Source organism: Monodelphis domestica, chromosome 7 (assembly GCF_027887165.1).
Source record: "Monodelphis domestica isolate mMonDom1 chromosome 7, mMonDom1.pri, whole genome shotgun sequence".
Taxonomy (NCBI): Eukaryota; Metazoa; Chordata; class Mammalia; order Didelphimorphia; family Didelphidae; genus Monodelphis; species Monodelphis domestica.
This window is the reverse complement of record NC_077233.1, coordinates 259951340-259965183: the sequence shown is the minus strand read 5'-3', so window position 1 is coordinate 259965183 and position 13844 is coordinate 259951340. Positions and strand designations below refer to the sequence as shown.

Below are 13844 nucleotides of genomic sequence, written 5' to 3'. Positions count from 1 at the left end.
CTTTCAAGTCCTAATTCTGAGAATCTAAGATAATAAATATATTACTGTGATGAGGTAAGCACTCAGTAAATGTAAATTCTTGCTATTATTATTGTAAATTTTAGTGAATAAAAAAATCTCTAAATTGGTATTACACTATATAAGCATGAGATATGACAAGGAGGAGAAGACAGTACAACCTTAGAATCAGGAACCTCCAGGATCAGATCTTGTCTCTGACACAGAATGGCTGTGCAATGCTAGGCAAGTCATCTAATCCTTCAGTGTCCCCAGAATATGCTACAGTCAAATTGTCAGTGTTCATTGATGCAAAGAGGTTCCATTCTGAGAGTTCCCCACCCTGATGAAACCACAGAGTCCCACCTCCCCACTAACAAGATTACTATCTCTGCTGCCATTTAGAAAGCATTTTAATTCCTTGAATTTTTTTTATCCCAGTTCTGTAAAGGGAAGAAGTAGCTTAGTCCTAAAGGCAAAGCTTCTGTCAGTTCTGCCTCTTTTATTCCACACATCAGGCCAGATTCATATCTGCCTCTATAGCTACAGGCCAGTATTCTGGGAAGTCAATGTGAGTTTTGCCTGGAAAAACTTCATACATTTCACAAAAGTAAAGCAGGTTTGAATGGAATTTTTTTTAAAAAACCAAAACACTCTGGGGCATTGCTAGAGGCACATATAATGACGCACGTCTTCCTTCTTCCCTAACAATGAGTCTTAATTTATAAAAGCATCCAGTTTTTCCTCTCTTCTCTAGAGCAAACTTCCTTCTTCTCCACATAAGTTGTGTAAGGATAATAAAAGGGAAGATGGATGGGTAGTAACAGGGAATGGGTGAAGGGACAGAAGGGATAAGGAGGGCTGGTGATGTGGAGAGAGACCCACTGGGGCTAAGAGAGGGTCTGTGTAATTCTCCCTTTCCCTCACACTTCAAACCCACAAGAGAGGCACCCCTGAGCTGATGTTGTGGCAAGGAGAACAGGGTTATGTCTCAATAAGTAGGCTTCTGGGAATTATGGAGTTCACTTGCCCTCAGGACTTAGCTGTTCCTCACATTCAACACTTCATCTCCTATCTTTGTGCCTTTTATTGGTTATCTTTTTCCTCCATCATAGTTTAGATGGTGATTTCTTCAGTTCCCATGGATCAGTTATCATCTCTATCCAGATTATTTTCAAATCTTTTAGCCCTAACCTCTCTGATGACTTCCAGTCTCACATCTCCAGTTGCCTATTGAACATCCAGAATTGGAGCTTCTATAGTCATCTTAAATTCCATGCATCCATAACAGAACTCATTGTCTTTCCCCCCAAAAAAACTTTTCCATGTCCTGAATTTTTATCACTGTCAAAAATATCACTATCCTCCTAGTCATCCAAGCTTACAACCAAGGAGTCATTTTCAACTCCTCACTCTTTCTCACCAACTATATCCAATCTTTTACCAAGTCCTGCCAATTCTACTTTTGCAACATCTCTTATATACGTTCTCTTTTCTCTTCTCACATTGACTCCATCCTGATTCAGAAGACTCATGATCTCATGACCAAATTTCTTCAATAGCCTTCTGGTTGGTTTTGCTGCTCAAATCTCTCTTAACTGCAGTCCATCCTCTGTTTAGCTTTCATAGAAATCGGCCTAAAGATCTGGTCATCTCATTCCCCCTACTCAATAAACTCCAGTATCTCCAGTTATTACGAGGTTCAAATATTCAATCTTCTATTTGAACCCTTAACAACCTGCTCCTTTCCTAAAAAGATCTTTCCAGATTTCCATCCCCCTCCACATACTCTGCAATTTAATGATACTGTCCTTCTTGTTGGTCTTAACACAAGACTCCATTTCTTAATACTCTGTTTCCCAAATCCACACATTTTCACTTTGTCCCCCCATACCTAGAATGCCTTACTTCCTCATCTCCACCATATGGTTTTCCTGAAAAACATACTTTTTCCCAAGAAGCCTATCTTAGTCCCCATAAATGCTAGTGTCTTCCCTCTAAGATTTCCTCCAATTTAGTCCATATATCATATATGTACATAGTTGTTTGTATATTGTCTCCCCATTCAATTGTGAGTCCCTCAAAGGCAAGTACTGTTTTTTATATTCCCAATACTTAGCACAGTTCCTGACAAATAGTTAGGACTTAGCAAATGCTTGTGGACTTCACTTGACTGTCAACCATGTCTAGAATCCTCTCCTTTTTGCCCTCTGCCTATTAAAATCCTTGGATTCCTTCAAGACAACTTAAATATCATTTTCTGTAGGAGTCCTTTCTTGATTCCTTTCAGCTGCTAGAAACCCTCCTCTTTAAGATTACTTTCCTTTTATTTATTATTATTTATGTGTCTCTCTGTACAGTTATTTTTTACTTTTTTTCTATCCCCAGAATTTGGCACAGTACCTGGCACCTAATAAGAACTTAATTAATGCAAGTTGATTGACTAATGTGAAGCCCACTATTCAGCCCTGCTTTTACAGAACTGTCCCTGTCCCAATCTGGAATATCTTCCCCATGTATATTTATTTTTCTGATCTTTCTTTTAATTGAATCTCACTCATTTCTCTTTATCCATTCTTTTATCTAATGCTATTTCCTTTTGTTAATGGATAAGCTGGTTAATATAAGCATAATAACAAAGAGGCTACAAAGACTGGCAACCTGTTCCATTCTGGTCTATATGTAAGCATAGGGCCTTGAATGAGAATCAATGCTAAGAAAAGCCGAATCTCTCTAAGTGGTTGAGACCTCTCAGCCTCACATTCGTTGTTCATCACCTGCATCTTGTATTCCCAGAGAAAACTGATAGTAATAGTTATAAAATCTAAGACATTCCCCAAAAGGAGAGAAGTTAAAAAAGAGAGACAAAAGGGAGAAGTACTCAATGAACAATTTAAATCATGTTTAGGTCAGGTTCTTTATTCTTCCACAGAGAGCAATGATAACCTAGAAGAATTATAGCACATGTTATCAAAATTATTTAAACAATATTCAGTAACAACTTATCACTACAGATAGTGTTTTCTGGGAGAATGAAAAGTAATCATAATCAGAAAATAAAGCAATTGGGGATAGCTTAGTGGATTGAGAACCAGGCCCAGAGAATTTAGGTTCAAATCTGGCCTCAGATACTTCCTAGCTGTGTGACCCTGGGCAAGTCGTTTAACCCTCATTGCCTAGCCCTTACTGCTCTTCTGCCTTGGAACCAATACACAATATTGATTCTAAGATGGAAGGTAAGGGTTTTAAAAAAAAAGAACATACAACAGTTTTTGCAACACTCTTATCATACCTTATAAACAAGGAAAAAGAAAGAGTGGAGCAGAAACAGCTCAGCAAAACTAATCAACAGAGTCTATGAAATGGCCCACACTCATAATTACCAACGTTTGCATAAAAGGGAAGGAAGTACATTTTACCATGTCTTCTCACTAAGAGCTTGGTACCATGTGCTGCTGAAAAGAAGGCATATTCCTTTTTATCCCTATTCAATTTTCTCCAGAAATTAACTCTAATTTTTCAAAAATTTCATTCACTTCTTTCTTATTTTTTGGTTTGATTTATCTAGATCTGATAGGTGAAGTTTAAGGTCCCTCACTAGTAAAGTTTTATTATCTATTTCTTCTTTAAGCTCCAGTATTTTTTTCCTTTAAACATCTGGATGCTATACCATTTGGTGCATATATGTTAAGTACTGATATTTCTTCACTGTCGATGCTTCCTTTTATCAGGATAGAATTTCCTTATTTTTTAAATCAAATCTATTTTTGCTTTAGCTTTGTCAGAGATTATGATTGCTACTCCTGCCTTCTCTTTCTCAGTTGAAGATCAATAGATTTTGCTCCAGCCTCTTGCTTTTATTCTGTGGGTGTCACCCTGCCTCAAACATGTTTCTTATAAACAAAATATGGTAGGATTTTGGTTATGATAATTAGAGCATTCACTTTTGCTTTTCTGTTTTTTCATTTATATTGTTGTAGCTATTGTGAATTGATTTTCTTGATTCTGCCTACTTCACATCAGTTCACATAAGTATTCCCTATGTGCCAGGTGCTTTACAAATATTTCATTTGAATGTCACAACAACCTTGGGAGGTTGGAACTATTGTTATCCCCATTTTTCAGTTGGGAAAGTTGAAGCAAACAGTACTTAAGTGACCAAGGTCACAGAGATAGTGTCTAAGTCTAAATTTGAACTTAGGTCTTCCTGATTTCAGACTTAGGGCTCTAGCCACCTGGGTCATTTAATCCTTTTTGCCTAGCCCTTACTGCTCTTCTGCCTTGGAACCAATACAAGAGAAACACAATAGAAAGAGGAGAATCTGGCAATCCTAGAGTCTTAGGCAAAGACTTCCTGGAACCCTCAGGCTATGGCAGCAGAAAGTTATCTAAACAAGAGACAAGAGAACTTGGTCAGGGTGTCCTCTTTTTGAGAGTCACATTTTGTCAAAAGAAGATAGGATAAGTATTTGAGAATGGCAAAAGAACTCATTGAAAGTAATAGGAATTGGGGCAGCTAGATGGCTCAGTGGATGGACAACCAGGTTCAGAGATGGGGGAATTCTGGGTTCAAATGTGACCTCAGATACTCCTAGCTGTGTAACCCTGGGCAAGTCACTGAACCCCAAATGCCTAGTCCTTAATTAATGCTCTTATGCCTTGGAACCAAAACACAGAATTGATTCTATGATGAAAGGTAAGGGTTTTTGTTTTTTTTTTAAGTAAAAGGAATCTCTCTAACAGTTAGCTAAGCATAAGACAATTAAAAAAGTCAATGAATATACATTCAAATATTGTTTGTCTTTTTCAGGACCACACATCTAAACAGCACTTGTGTAACTTTGATAGACATGGAACTCTTTCTGCACTACTCTCTCATTCCATCAGTAAGTATATCTAGGAAATCAAAAATAAACTTCTGTAACTATCCAAAGCAGAGTCATAAATATGTTTAAAATTATTCACACTGTTTCCACCTTTTAATTTTTTCAGTCTATTAAGCATGTCCTCAAACCCCATAGCAAAATGGTTCCTATTCTTTATGTAATGATATTTTCATAAACTCATCTATATAAATCATTTTCTTAGTTTGTGTTTTATTTACATGAAGCTTAGAGTTGACTAAAATATTTATAGAAATTCACATTCAAATCTTAAACACTAATATGATAAAAAATACATAACATATAAATATATTTATTGATGAAATCCTTTTATGGTCTTGTTTATAGCATAAAAATAACCATAATACTAATAATATTAATGTGGTAAGTTGACTTTGTTTGGGGGAGACCAAAGTTTCTAAGTTATTAATTGTATTTTTCTTTTTTAAATGTTCAATCACTAATCAATATTTTATCTTTGTGACAATGATAATAGTATATAAATGTCAAAAAATAGTGGAAATATGTAAGGAACTGAACCAAATTTATAAAATATTTTCCATGCTCCCCTAATATGCTTATGATATCACCCTTTATGTATAAATTATATACCCATTTTGATTTTGTCTTGGTATAGTGATATTCATCTGTGCCTGGTTCCTATCAGTTCTATCAACAAAAGAAGATTCCCTTACCAAATAAGAGATAGAGAGGATCTCAGGAGATAAAATGAATACTTTTGATTACATTAAGTTAAAAAGGGATAGCACATATAAAACTAATGTAGCCAAAATTAGAAGGAAAACAGAAAGTTGGGGAAATCTTTTTACAGGTCATTACTATGACAAAGGCCTCATTTCTGAAACATAAAAAGAATTGAGCCAAATTTTTAAAAATAAGAGTAATTCCCCAGCTGATAAATGGTCAAAGGATAGGACTAGGCAGTTTTCAGAAGAAATCAAAGCTATGAATAATCATATGAAAAAATGTTATAGATCACTAATAACTAGAGAAATGCAAATTAAAACAATTCTGAGATATAACCCAGAGGGCTATAAAACTGTGCATGCCCTTTGACCTAGCAATACCACTAAGTTTATACCTCAGAGAGATCAAAGAAAGAGGAAAAAGACCTATACATACAAAAATGTTTATAGCAGTTCTTTTTGTGATGGCAAACAATTGAAAATTGGGAGGATGTACATCAATTAGGAAATAACTGAACAAGTTGTGATATATGATTGTGATGTAATTCTATTGTGCTGTGATGATCAATGGGATAGTTTTAGCAAACCTGAAAAGACTTTTATGAACTAATACAAAGTGAAGTGAGCAGAACCAGGAAAACAATGTGCAAAATAACAGTGATATTGTAAGGACAGTCAACTGTGAAAGACAGCAACACTCATCACTATGACCCATGACAATTTCGAAGGACTAATGATGAAAATTAGTATCCAGCTCCAAAAAGAGAAACGATGGAAACTTTGAACAGATTAAAATTGTTTTCTCTTTATTTTGCCTGCCTTTTTAAAAGCTGCATGGCTAATGTGGAAATGAGTTTATGTTTCTTTATATATATAATAGGTTCATATTTCTTATCTTCTTGAAGGATGAGAGGGGAAGTAGAGGGAGAGAAAAAATGTGGAGCCAAAAATATAAACAAATTTAAAAAAATAAAATGACAATATAAATATCAACTAAACTTTTTAAATACAAATTTTGCAGATGGTGCCTTTTGAACTCTTCTCCAGACTCTAAAATGCAGACTATGCTTTTTACGTGTATCTTTTTGGCTAAAAAAGTATCTTTCTAACTGGACTCTACTGTTCTAGCTCCATATGTTGCTTCCATAACCCAGTTTCAAGGCAACACTGAGGCATTTTTATGCTATATATCTATGATTATGGATGGATGGAGAGAGGGATAATAAATACATGATGCATAAAGGCTGAAATGGTACAAAAGCTTTGGAGAAGAGGGATAGTATTTTCTTTCAAATAAGACTTGTGATTCCAGACTCTAAGAGAATGACTCCAAACACATGAAGAGGAGACAGACAGACAGACAGACAGATGTAAGAAGTGGAGAGCATGTAGGGGAAGACAGTTCAACAAGTCTCTAATTTCCAGCTTGCCTCTCTAGATTGTGGAGGATTTCCTCTTGGCTGAGATCAGGGGCTCTCTCTCAGTTGAGCTGTGATCTCATCTGAAGAGTTCATTCGCTGCATATTTTCTATTATATTCTTTTCTGTACAACTTCTCCAATGTCTGATTTTTGCAAGGATCAATGTGTTTACTTGTTATTTGGTTTATGTGATAGTCATTTATGTAATTATCATTCATTGGGAAGGATTTATAAATTTTTCATTTCAACTGGGTTTTTTTTTTGCCTTCTTTGCCCCAAAGTCACAAACTTTGCAGTGTCCAGAGGAGTCAAGAGAGAAAATAATATGTAGTCATTTTTTTCCTCTGATGGGCTAGTCTGCTGGAATAGGGGTGGGGAAGGGGAGAGAAGAAAGAGAAGGGAAATGAGAAGGAGAAAATGTGGAAGCAGATACATGGGGAAAAGAAGAGGAGGAAGGGAAAGAGAGGCTACTTTCTGGGAGTGGGAAGGAGGAGGGGAAATGGTAGGATTAGCTGCTATTTCTAGTACTTCTGGATAAACTTTCATTTCTCCTCAGGTGGGCAACAGAATAATTAAGGAATTTTATGTACAATACATTGCTCCCAGAATGAGATAGGACATGTAAGCATTACTAGTGCTGTCTTTTTTTGTTCCTTTAGTTTTTCATAATTATGGTTCTGTCCTTCCTCCAAAGAAGAGTTCATCACAAGCAGCTAGATGACAAGACCTACCTCCTTGGTAGCCGTTTTGGGATTGTAATGTAAGTTGGGCAAAAGTTCCACCTTGGATTTCAGACTTTCTTTTCCCCTAAGAGTAAATTAGCTCTTAAGTGAGAATATTTACCAGGAAGCCATAGCTGTAGGGAGCCAATACAGGAGAATAAAGTTAGTCTAATATCAATCACTGTAACTAAAGATAGAGGAAGAAGAGAAACAACATACCTTAGTGAGCATAACTGGAATTGCATTGAAGTAAATTATCAAGAATAACTCTGTCTCCAGGGCAACCACTGCTCTCATCCTTACTGCCTTTCTTAGTGCTATTAATCTGAGTAAATTGCATAGAAAGAGTCAGAGATTACTAATTGGCAGCCTATAATTTGATAGTATCATCCAGAAGTCAAAAGAAATCAAGAAAGGTCCCTGGTATGTTGGGTGACCCATCTATGGAACATTTAGAGGAAGGGCATGGACCAAAGTAGTGCAGAACTGATACACTGGGATCTAAATCACTAGTGGGAACATCCACATAGATGACATCAGAGATCCATTTGTGTATCAAGGATGACCAAAACACCCCACACCCAAATTAGCCAGAACAAAGAGTCATTTCAGGCAATCATCCTGTGTCTCTATTTCAACATCACAGAAACATTTTCTTGGCTTTCATTTGATCCTGGCTGCTCTCTTCTGACTTACTACAGCAAATGGCATGAAATCCCTCACTTTAATGAACTCACAGTCATTTCCAAGTCTATAGAGTACACTTTACTCCATGTTCTGATGGAACAACCATTAAGTAACTAATTTTTGGTTTCTACCCAAATCTAGTCTCCTTTTAATTTTACAGGTCCAGATATTCTAGTGGTACTTTTTTCCTGTCCATCAACTGAATCAAGAGATTGTTTCTTAGGTCTTGATCAATGATACATGTAAAACCCAGTGGTACTGAGCATTGGCTAAGGGAGGGGGGTCAAGAAGGGGAAGGAAAGAACATAAATCACATAACCATAGACAAATATTCTTAATTAACCAATTAAATAAAATTTAAGAAAAAATAAAGAATATTTGTATTCATTTTCTCATTTTTTATATCAGGGAGTTTGATCAAAGAATCAAATAAAATAAATAAAATAAAATAAAATCACTAGCAGAGATGAAATCCACTTTTTGCAATTCAACATATCCTCAATGTATTTCAGGATCTTGGGGACTCCAAATCCAAAACTTTGGTTCCTTGGGGAAAGCGTCAAACTTCAAGAATAGTTTTAAGCAAAAATGATAGTCTAAAAATGATTTTTCTACTTTCTCAGTTTTAGCCTTTTCTGATCCAGGATCATTATGTAGTGATAGGAAGCAATGAGACAGTAGTTAAGTGATACGAATTGAGCTTCTTATTGAAGTTTTTACTCAACTAGTTTTTAGGGAAAGAATTGCTGCATTAAATGCTAAACATTAAAAGACCTGGCTCACATGGAAATTTTTTTTGCAGGCCCCTGGATTTCATTGGAACATTCAATAATCGATGGTCATATGGAATTGCATTTGGAGCTACAGCAAATAAAGTCATGTTTTTATTTTCTGAAGGCTACCAACCTCTGCAAGTACCACAATGGGCACAAGGTAGTGAGAAGGTTTAGGGGATTTTTAAAAATTATTTTTATTTCTTTTCCATTTAGCAAAATATCAATTCTCTCTAGAGATTTTTTACAAATGGAATATATCCATATTTATTGAGAAAAGCTTAGCTGCTGTGAAAAGTGAAAATTAAGTTCTTTTAGGACCTCTTCCTAAAAATCTATGAAATCATGACCCTGAGTTTTCTCTGACTTCCTGCCATTTTGCCTCAGATGATTATTCCAGTTATTATGCCAGTTCTTGAAATAAGGCACTGAGTTGCTGAGTTCCTTCCCATTAGTGATTGTATTTTTTCTATCAGTATTAATTTGCCTTGATTTTACCAACTTACAAATGATCCATATTAGAAACAGCCATTTCTGGGCTGGGTGAGTGCTTCCTCCTCTCCCCCTCTCTACCCTACCTGAGGCCATTTCTCATATGATCCACCCCTCTGCCCAGCAGCCCAATGAGATCTCTTCCTCCCTTTCCTGTCTGGGAAAGGGGGGCAGCTCTTTTGAAGTGTGAGGGTTGTAGTTTGGGCATTCGTCTCTAAAAGGTTCACCATCACTGCCAGGCTATGTGGACTGACATTCATTTATAAATCCAGGGCTGGAAACCAGTGCCTAGGTGCATTCCAGTCACCACCATGAAGCAGAAGACTGCTCCATTTGAGAAATGATTGTCTCTATTGTAGCAAAACAAGGTAATTAAGTTATCAGCACCATTTACCCTTTCTCTTCTCAGCACCATTTACCCTTTCTCTTCTCAGCTATTGTGCTACTGATAGGAGGCATTGAAGTTGGCCTTTCACATTTTCCATTTTTTGCCTGCCTTTCATCAGATTTTCGACTGACAAGCTCCATCCTTGGATTTGCCTATTCTTTAATATGGTAAGAGGCATACTGTTTATCATGGCTCCTTTTAAAAGTCCTTGTAACAACACTAGTCATGAATTTTATTAATTTTTAATAGATGTCTGTAAGTAATTGGATAATGCTTTTTGGAAATCAAGATATCTGAAAAGGTGAAAATACATCACAGCCCTTATTTAAATATGACCAATATTCCATTCCCTAGCATCACTCACTTACTACTTTTTAGGTCCCTATCACCTCTAGGGTAAAACATAAACAGAACCCAATGTTTAGAATGAATTCCAATCAACCTTCTCTCATAGTACTTTCTTTCATGTATTTTATATCACAGCTAAACTGGTCTGTTGTTTCCTGATTTCAATATGCTATCTCCCACTTTTGTGCATTCATACAAACCATTCCCTTTACCTGGAATATACTCCCTCTATCTCTATCTGCCATTCAAAATCCTTTTCTTTATTTAAGGCAGGGGTTTTAAATATTTTTTCCTTTACTTTATTCCAGTACCAAATTTACACATTTTCTAAGGTTACATGATTCATGTTGTCTCCCTCCCCTCTTCCCTTTCCCTTCCTGGAGTTGACAAGCAATTCTACTGGGTTATATGTGTATTATCACTCAAAACCTATTTCCATATTATTCATTATTAAATCTTTTTTGATGTCATGTTCTCCTTTGACAGTCTGGTAAAATCTATGGACTTCCTCAGGGGAAAAAATGTTTTCAAATGCATAAAATACATAGACTTAAAAAGAAAGTCAATTATATTGAAATTCAGATGTCAAAATATTTTTAAAAGAAGTTTATGGACCTAGGGTAAGAACTTCTGCATTAAAGCTTAACTCAGCTGTGTGGCCCTAGGCAAGTCACCTAACTGCAACTGTCTAGCCCTTGCTGCTCTTCTCTGTCAGAACTGATACTAAAGAAATAAGATAAGGATTTTTTAAAGCTTAATTTAGGTTTTACCTCTTCTGCATATTCTTCCCTTCTTTCCTATTTCCCTCTCCCCAAAAATATTTTCTATCCTCAAACATGTCTAAGGTACTTTGTCTGGATCATCTGTCTCTCTCCATCACCCTCCACCTTATATTAATTTTGTCTTTGTATGTGTCTCATCATATTTCCCTCAGGGTCACCCCTCTTTGGAGACTGGGACTTTTCTAAGATATGTTACTAAAATTGAATAGCATAGAATTGGGACAATATAATTCCAAATCAGAGCCAGGAATTATAAAGCCAAAGGAAATAGCCCTGGCTCATGCTATTTGAAATAGTTCATTAGAGCTCCTACCACACAGAAATGTGGTTCATTCACACTCTATCAGCTCAGATTGTCCAAGAAGAATCTCAAAGGGCTGCCCAGAGCAGTGACTTGCCAGTGAGATTTCAGACTTAAATGTTAAGACTTAAATCCAAATCTTCCTGGCATTGAGATCAGCTTTCTAGCCATCATGCCTAATTGCCTCTCCATTCTCCGCTGGTCCTTGTCCTTTTGGAGAGACATACATCACTTCCTTTCTCTGGACCCGAACATTTAGAAAACAAGGAAACTGGACAAAGTGGTCTTCAAAGCCCCTTTCTGCTCTAACATTCTACTCTGCTGTGAATCATTTTTGCCACAAAGCAATTGAGGAGAGTGTAGCAACAACCACAACTGGTGTTTGCTGTTTGTTTTTCAGGTTTTCCATCACAGTCTTACATATTGTGCAGTGTCCACATGGACAGGTAAGTCAGTCCAGGGAAAGAACTGCATTTTAATACATTCACATGCCCACTAACTAACAATTTGCACATTAAATGAGTGAAAGAATGAGGATGCAAATCCTTTCCCACACTGTCCATTTCTAGGATCAGAGTAAAGCCTGGATTAAGAGTTCATAATCAAAGCATGTTTCTCTAAGCTCAGTTGGAGTTGCACAATGAGTAGAATGCTGGAATCAGGAAGACATAAGTTCAAAGTTTACTTCTGACTGTGTGATTATGGGCAAGCCATTTAACTTCAGTTCCCTCATGTGTAAAATGAAGATAATACCTTTAGTACAAGCGTATTCTTGTTCTAGTTCATTTGTTTCCATAATATCAGACTTCATGATCACATTTAGAGTTTCTTGGCAAAGATACTGCAGGGGTTTGCCATTTCTTTGTCCAGTTCATTTTACAGATGGGGAAACTGAAGCAGAGTTAAGCAACTTGACCAGGGTCACCTACCTAGTAAGTGTCTGAGGGCAAATTTAAACTCAGGAAAGTGAGTCGTCCTAATTCCCAGCCCAGGACTCTATCTGCTGCACTACCTAGCTGTCCTATAGTACAGGGGAACAGTAGTCAAAATTCATCCCTTTTAAGCTGATACATAAACTTGGGAGTTTTTGAAAATGCATTTCAATATAATTGGCTTCCTTTGTAATCTTATATACTTTCTATTATGCATTATGACACATCCAGCCTCAGATGCTCATTAATGTATGATGCTGAGCAAGTCACTTAACCTGCATTGTCTAGCCCTTACCACTCTTCTTCCTTGGAATCAATACTTAGTGTCAATTCTAAGGCAAAAGGTAAGGGTTTAAATATATATTTAAATATATTAAATAATTCTCAGATATATATGTGCATATATATGTGTGTGTATAATACTGAAAAGTGTCCAAAGATTGAACCAGACTGCTAAATAGTCCATGCCATAAGAAGATTTAAGAATCTTTGCTCCACCATGTAGCCTAAAGGATTGTGTGAGCCTCAAATGAGACAACGAATGAGTATAAAGTACTTGGCAAGTGTTAGAGCATTAGTAATTAGTATCAAGCAACAGGAGTACCTCAAGTACCCCGAACCTAAGGGGGATGCTCCCAAGCAGGATGCTTTGAAGCTCAGGGACTTTTCTGCTGAGAAAAAGGTAAGAGTCATAGCATCTGAGACAGACGCAGAGCTGAAAAGTCTCTTAGAGGTCATGGAGTCCAAAACATTTATTTTTTTCCAATAATGGAACAGAGGTCCAGAGAAAATTAAAGGACATGTCTAAAGTGACATAGCTAATAAGTGACAGTCAGGATTTGTACCCGTGTCCAGCATTTTTGCTACTAGACAAAATAGCAACATTATACTGAACAAACCTTGGCGTCCTTTTCCATTCTCTAGACCCATGCTGGCAAACCTATGGCATGTATGCCACAGTATGCCAGAGGGGGGATGCTGCCCTCCCCCTCTCCACATACCTGAGGACATTCCTCACTTCACCCACCCCTTTGCCCAGCAACCAATAGGAACACTCCCTAACTCCCCTATCTGGGATAAGGCAGGTGGCTTACACTTAGTGTGAGAGTTATAGTTTGGACACTTGGTCTCTAAAAGGTTCACCATCACTGCCCTAGACCTAATATTTGATATTTGTAACAGCCCTAGCCCATAATATTTGTAGCAGTCACGTACAGCTGCTAGGCGGCATCGCAGAAAAAAGTACTGGGACTAGAGTCAAGAAAACCCTAATTCAAAACCAGCCTCAGACATTTATTAGCTGTGTGACCATGGACAAGTTACTTAATTTCTCTTTGCTTCAGTTTACACAAATAAAAATAATAATAGTATCTACCTACTAGGATTGTCTTAAGGATCAAAGGAGAGGACAT

At 36.8% G+C, this 13844-nt stretch overlaps 1 protein-coding gene across 1 annotated transcript in view; it reads left to right on the top strand.

Moving 5' to 3' along the window:
* The window catches only part of LOC100019688 (stimulated by retinoic acid gene 6 protein-like), a 79001-nt gene that overhangs the window by 16708 nt on the left and 48449 nt on the right, over nucleotides 1-13844 (top strand). The window contains exons 2-6 of the mRNA XM_056806692.1: nucleotides 4808-4883; nucleotides 7667-7767; nucleotides 9219-9349; nucleotides 10116-10236; nucleotides 11901-11946. Of these exons, the coding sequence (XP_056662670.1) occupies nucleotides 4808-4883; nucleotides 7667-7767; nucleotides 9219-9349; nucleotides 10116-10236; nucleotides 11901-11946 (475 nt within the window). The remainder of the gene's footprint in view (nucleotides 1-4807; nucleotides 4884-7666; nucleotides 7768-9218; nucleotides 9350-10115; nucleotides 10237-11900; nucleotides 11947-13844) is intronic.